The sequence below is a fragment of the Micropterus dolomieu genome, linkage group LG07 (genome assembly GCF_021292245.1).
Source record: "Micropterus dolomieu isolate WLL.071019.BEF.003 ecotype Adirondacks linkage group LG07, ASM2129224v1, whole genome shotgun sequence".
NCBI lineage: Eukaryota > Metazoa > Chordata > Actinopteri > Centrarchiformes > Centrarchidae > Micropterus > Micropterus dolomieu.
Genome location: NC_060156.1, coordinates 7,943,758 through 7,950,980, shown reverse-complemented (window position 1 = coordinate 7,950,980; position 7,223 = coordinate 7,943,758). Strand labels below are relative to the sequence as shown.

Genomic DNA, 7,223 nt, shown 5'->3' with positions numbered 1-7,223 from the left:
TGGACATCTGTGTTGGCTGGTTGGTTTTTTAACTGACAGTTCCCCGAAGGTGAGAGTGATTGATGTTTTATCTGAGGCCCCTGTGTCTTCCACTGCCTTTATTAACTCACATTTGGAAAGGAGGGATTTGGCGAACACGAACATGTTGGAGATAGCTTCCACATCCAGCAGACACAGAGCAACTTTAGCACTTATTTTTGTCCCAATATTCACTCTGCTTTTAGCTCTGTTTTTGGTCTCCACCAACTTGACTGCAGTAAGTACAAGTTGGAGCCAAAATCGTCTGGAAATGTTTATGTAGAAAACAGAAAAACAGCAAACAAGAGCTGATCACAAACATGAAAGAAATTACAATGAACGAGAAAGAGGTAGCAGTAAGGACGGACGTGGTAGGAAAGTGGTGCAGGAGCAGATACAAGAAAAGCAACACATAAAAATAAATTATTTATATACATACATATATTGAATAGAAATTGTTTCCATAATTTATTTTACGGGCCTGCACTGATTCCGAGCAATGATTGTGAGACGGGCCTTATCGCCTTGTTGGGCCTTGCACCTTGTTTTGGACCTCAGAGTTACAGTAAATATGGTATGTACTGTAAATCATTGCACTGATATGAGTATCATACTGTTATAAAACTCAAAGATTGAAATGCAGTTTTTCTGTTATAAATAGATACTATAAATGTGTAGTACTCTAATGGCATCACCAAGGTTATATTTAAATATATTTTATATTCTCGTGTACTTCTCATGCATTTATAGTATACCATGCATAGTTATACTCTATTGCACCAGATTAAATAGTCTTTATTAAGTACTTCCAGTGTTTATGAGACAGACAAACACTTAAATGAAAGTTTAACTTGCCTAAACAAAGGCCGGAGACACTCAGGACGTCAACAAACACTTTTCCTATGAGACAACCTCATGTGTTTAGTGAGACATCCATGTTATTGATAGGATTATAAACTTTCGCTGATGTAACTCCCATCTATTGTGATGCAATGTCTCGGAGAAATTCAAAGTAAACATGATGATTAAGCCTCAGGGTCATTAGTCCACTACATCTCTGTATCCCTGGAGATCAGTCTGTTGTTGATGTTATGCTCTGGGACTAGCGGTCTCCATGCAGAACAAACATGTAACTGTGTGCAAACTCCCTCTATACTGAGAGAAGGCCCCTAATGTTAGATACTGGATGACAAAGGCCCAGAGAAACAGAAAGCATATGTTTTTTGTGAAGTTGATGATTTAGCAAAACATATCTGGTATGTACATTTAGAGTTTCCATACATATTTGGATAAAAATGGCAGGATAAAAAACCGAGAGGCCCAGGTGCTGAAAACAGCAGGCTATAGCTGCCAACTTAGAAAGTTAACTGAGCTGAAGTCACAACACTTATAAAAACCAACTTTCATGATGAAAAAAAAAATGAATATCTGTCACATGAGCAAAATACAAAAATAGCAAATACTATCTGACCAAAATATATTATTTTGAATGCAATCACTGGATTCAGTGGAAGCAAAATAAATTTTATTTCAGCTGTGTATCACTGACCAACTACAAAACTTTATAACAGAGCTGACCTTTGAGGGAACTAAGAGAACCAAAGAGTCCATAATGGAAGAAAAGATCATATTAGAGGTGCCACGCCTTCCAATATACTCTGCTGGAGTGTGAACTGGTCCACAAGGCAAAGCAAGGATAGGCTTTATTCATATTTCATTATTCAGATTTGTAAATTGTGCTGCATTTAAAATCATCAGGAAACATAAACACTAAATGCAGCTCTTCAGCGTTCGGTTCTGACTGCTTCCCAAAGATATAAGAGCCCTTGTAGGTTTATATTCTTCAAGCAGATCATACATATATTTTGGCCCCAGGCTGTTCGAGATCCAGATAGGTTTGTAGTTAGTTGTGAAACAGGAGTGGATAGTAAAGTCTGGAGCGGCTGTGACTCAGGGGGTAAAGCGGTCACCCACTTATCATAAGGCCGGTAGTTCAGTCTCGGGCTCCCACAGTCTGCATGTGGAAGTATCCTTGGGCAAGATATTGAACACCAAATTGCTCCTGAAGGCTGTGCCATCCATAGGTGTCATTTATACTGGGGATGCTGGGGACATGTCCCCACCACTTTTTGAAAGTATTTGTTAAAATGATTCTGATAAATTGCTTGCAACAAGAAATGTTAAATAACAAAGGAGAATGCTTTGAGAAAGGTTTATCTGCACAATAAGAAGAATGCAATGCAATGTAAATATCTAAGAAAAGAATGTGCATTGTCCTAGAATTAAGCTAAAAAAACAAGTTGCTGATTCCTAGATTATATTACATTATATTTTTATATTTTGTATTGTCACCTTACACCTGGATTTTGTGTTTCCCTATATTTATATAAAAGACATTTCAACCATAAATTGGTCCGGAAAATGTCTCCAGAATGCAGGAAATTAAGTCTTTAATGCTCAAAATCTGCTGGGGATTACTCCCAGACCTCCCAGATCATATATCACAGTAGTGAATATTTATTCTAATATCTTCTTGCTTTGTTCACATTTCTGGAGCAAGTGCATCACTGCACCCCTAATCTGAGCCCTTAAATGTCCCCACCGCTTTTAGCACAAAGTGACACCCTTGGTGCCATCGATGTGTAAATGCATATGAATGTTATTTCCGCTCTGATGAGCAGTTGGCATCCTAGCCTGTGTGTGAATGGGTGAATGTGACGTAGTATAAAAGCGCTTTGAGTAGTCAGAAGACTAGAAAGGCACTATAACAATGCAGACCATTGAAAAATGTCGACGACTGCTGACCTGACATTTGTGCAGAAAACCATCATTGACACCCTCCACAAGGAGGGAAAGCCTCAAAAGATAATTGCAAAAGAAGTTGGATGTTCTCAAAGTGCTGTATCAAGGCACATTAATAGAAAGTTAAGTGGAAGGGAAAAGTGTGGAAGAAAAAGGTGCACAAGCAGCAGGGATGACCGTAGCCTGGAGAGGATTGTCAGGAAAAGGCCATTCAAATGTGTGTGGGAGCTTCACAAGGAGTGGACTGAGGCTGGAGTTACTGCATCAAGAGCTACCACACAAGACGGGTCCTGGACATGGGCTTCAAATGTCGTATTCCTCTTGTCAAGCCGCTCCTGAACAACAAACAACGTCAGAAGCTTCTTACCTGGGCTAAAGAAAACAAGAACTGGTCTGTTTCTCAGTGGTCCAAAGTCCTCTTTTCTGATGAGAGCGAATTTTGCATCTCATTTGGAAACCAAGGTCCCAGAGTCTGTAGGAAGGATGGAGAGGCACACAATCCAAGATACTTGAAGTCCAGTGTGAAGTTTGCATAGTCTGTGTTGGTTTGGGGAGCCATGTCATCTGCTGGTGTTGGTCCACTGTGCTTTATCAAGTCCAGAATCACCGTCTACCAGGACATTTTAGAGCACTTTATGCTTCCTTCAGCAGACGAGCTTTATGGAGATGCTGACTTCATTTTCCAGCAGGACTTGGCACCTGCCCACACTGCCAAAAGTACCAAAACCTGGTTTAATGACCATGGGATTACTGTGCTTGATTGGCCAGCAAACTCGCCTGACCTGAACCCCATAGAGAATCTATGGGGCATTGCCAAGAGAAAGATGAAAGACCGAACAATGCAGAAGAGCTGAAGGCCGCTGTTGAAGCATCCTGGTCTTCCATAACACCTCAGCAGTGCCACAGGCTGATAGCATCCATGCCACGCCGCATTGAGGCAGTAATTCATGCAAAAGGGGCCCAAACCAAGTACTGAGTACATATGCATGATTATACTTTTCAGAGGGCTGACATTTTAAAATCCTTTTTTTTTTTATTGATTTCATGTAATATTATAATTTTCTGAGATTTTGAATTTGGGGTTTTAATAAGCTGTAGGCAATAATCATCAAAATTATATCAAATAAAGGCTTGAAATATCTCACTTTGCATGTAATGAGTCTATATAATATATTAGTTTCATCTTTTAAGTTGAATTACTGAACTAAATGAACTTTTGCACGATATGCTAATTTTTCGAGTTTCACCTGTAGGTCAAACTTCATGGCCATGGTGTTTATCATGATCCCACCTGTTCTCAACCCTATCATTTATGGACTTAAAGTGACTCAAGTTTGCACCAGTTGTTTAAGATTGCATAAAGACAACAAAAGGTTAGGGTGATGCATTGTTTCATCATGGTTCTTTAAACATTTAATGATCTCTGTCTTTTGTAAATGATTCATCCTAAAAAAAACAACAACAAAGGATACACAGTTTGATGTAGATTCCACATGTATAATAACTGTAAGAACTGAAGAGGCTAAGTTTACTTTGAGTTGTTTACATTTTAGTTTTTCTCATTCAGTTTTTGTGGACTCAGAGAGGACTTGAATAAACTTTGTGGTCATTCTGGAGGCTGGAGTTTGTGGCACTATTGATTTGTATTATTGAAAGGTGTTTCTAATATTTGTTCACACCAATTGACTCATATACTTAGTAATGAAACAACAACTATGCTGTTTCTTTGCAGTTTAACTGATTTAATAGTGGTCAGATATTTGTTTAAATCATTACACAAAAAATCCAGTAAAACCTGCCTTAAGTTAAATTACATTTAATTAATCAAATTTTGCAAAGAGCCAAAAAAGGCTTTATGTAACTTTTTTCACATAAACATTTGTACTTATGAAGTTATTATGAACATGTTAGCAAACAGTTTACATTGGGGTTGTTACAAGACACTCACTGTATATAATTATGTCATACTATCATAGTTTCAAACTTCTCCAAAATATTAAAACCCCTCAGCTACCTTTCAAATGAAACAGGCCCTCATATCCCATGAATCTTTTTAGTTTTTCTCTATCAATCTATTGTATATTGGAAACACTTTACCTTAAGTTCCCTTGTTTGGCATTCATAAGCTGTATATTAACATTTAACAAATGGTTAGAGTGTCTTTTTTAATTGTATTTATCAGTAACTATGTCACCTCCTGTGGGCACCCAAAAGTAGAGGTTGGTGTATAAACAGATAATTAATGAAAAAATAGTAATTTGTACATAGTACAAATAGTACATTAATAAACACTTAAAGATGTCCGTTATTGTGTGCTATAACCAATTTTTCATGTTTGTACGCTGCTTATAAATGTTAAATAGGGGGACTTGAAGAAAAGTGTTACCTGTATTTGGTTTTAGTGGTGTGGGGGGATGAGGGGTCAATCGTATGCCTCTGCTCACTCTAAATCATAGCTCAACCAAAACAACTTTACAACACATACAAAAACAACAAAGGACTGCACCAGGTGTGGCCTTGTGGCCATGTATGTGACCATGGGGGTGGACAAGGGGGACACTGACTGACCACCACCCAGCGTAGCATGGATAGCGAAGTGCATTACCACGGTGCTGGCAGAACTGAGCAGCTATGTTTGATTCTCTGTGTCTCTGCTGGAAAGACAGGGAGACCGGTGGAGATTTGACAGTCACACGAAGCAAACAAAACTTCAGAAGTTAAGAACAGGACCACTGACATCTATATTCTCTTTTGCCATCAAATATCAAAAAATAATACTAAACAATTTGGGCTACTTTTCTTTTTTTTTTTATAACCTTTGAACTAACTGTCAGTGGCACATTGGAAGTTCAGAGCAACAGTCAACTACAGAGTCACCCTAAATGTTCCTAAGTAACCAGAAGTTAGCCTTTTTTTAACCTCTATAGGCTGCCAGTCGATGACACACCTGCAGTAGAGTGGGAGCTCTCTATAACTACAAACCATCAGTTTCCAACACAAACACTGTGTAACATTAAAACGTTTGGGCATGTCATGTCCAACAAACACAGGATATGTTCCTAGCTAATGATAAACATTTTAATCTATAACTTTTATCCTGTCTTCTAGATAGTGTTTGTAAATTTGACTGTTTTTGGTTTTGGAGGATTAATGTAAAATGAGTAATACATCTAGTATAATTTTATTTTCATTGTCTGGCTTTAGTTCAATTGTCAACTACAGAGTCCCTCTTTTCTTACTGACTTTACTATGTTATGGTCTAATTGTGGTGGTAAATGTGTGTTTGATTGTAACCATAATCTTGGATCAAAACTTACATGAACCCATGTACATTTTTCTGTGTACCCTGTGCATCAGTGGACTTTATGGGACTGCAGGCTTTTATCCTAAATTTGCCTTCGATATTCTGTCTGATATTCATGTAATCTCATATGCGGGGTGCTTTTTGCAAGTCTTTGTTTTATACTCCAGTACAAAAGTTGACTACTCTATTCTAGTTCTTATGGCGTATGACAGATATGTGGCCATATGTCGACCATTGGAGTATCACACTGTAATGTCTGTGCGAAGGACTGCTGTGTTAGTGAGTTTGTCCTGGCTTGTACCTCTCTGCTGTGAGCTTCTGGTTGTAGCTTTGACATCCACGCTGACATTATGTGGCTCCCACATACAGAAACTCTATTGTGAGAACTGGTCAATTGTAAAACTTTCTTGTAGTTCAGGAAAAGCAAATGACATTGTAGGATTGATTGTTATCTCTTTTTATTGTGGGCATTTCATCCTCATTGTATGTTCATATGTATGGCTTGTAAAATCAGCTTTAAAATCCAGAGAGGGCAGGAGAAAGTTTACACAAACATGTGTGCCACATTTATTATGTTTGCTTAATGTCTCAGCTGCTTTGCTATTTGACGTTATGTACTCGAGATATGGATCAGCATCTGTGCCTCAGAATTTAATGAACTTCATGACGATACAATTTCTCATAATTCCACCTATTCTCAACCCTATTATATATGGACTCAAACTGACTCAAATTCGAAAAAGAATGATGTATTTGTGTATAATGACAAGTCAGAGATTCAAATTGACACTCGAGGTCTGATATGTGTAACCACTAAAATACCACTATATTTTGAACAAACACAGTGTCGTTAGTGTGTTTCTCCAGAGTTGTATATTTTCTCTGTTAAGCTATTGTGACGAAAACAATCTTTAAAATGGAATGATGGGTCACCCACATAGAAAAACTCTATTGAGAGAATTGGTAAAATATGTAGGATGATTAGTATTGTTAGGTTTAACATTGTATTTTTCAAATATGGGAATTAATTTTTTATTGATTGCCCATATGTTTTGTTCGTAGAATAACAGCTTTAAAGTCAAAAGAGTGGAGTAGGACA

At 37.8% G+C, this 7,223-nt stretch overlaps 1 protein-coding gene across 1 annotated transcript; it reads left to right on the top strand.

The window, feature by feature from the left end:
• The first annotated feature begins 5,959 nt into the window (after positions 1 to 5,959).
• On the top strand, positions 5,960 to 6,925 carry LOC123973766 (olfactory receptor 6N1-like). Its single transcript, XM_046054058.1, has one exon. The coding sequence runs from the start codon at positions 5,978 to 5,980 to the stop codon at positions 6,923 to 6,925; it is 948 nt and encodes a 315-aa protein (XP_045910014.1). The 5' UTR covers positions 5,960 to 5,977.
• Positions 6,926 to 7,223: the final 298 nt, after the last annotated feature.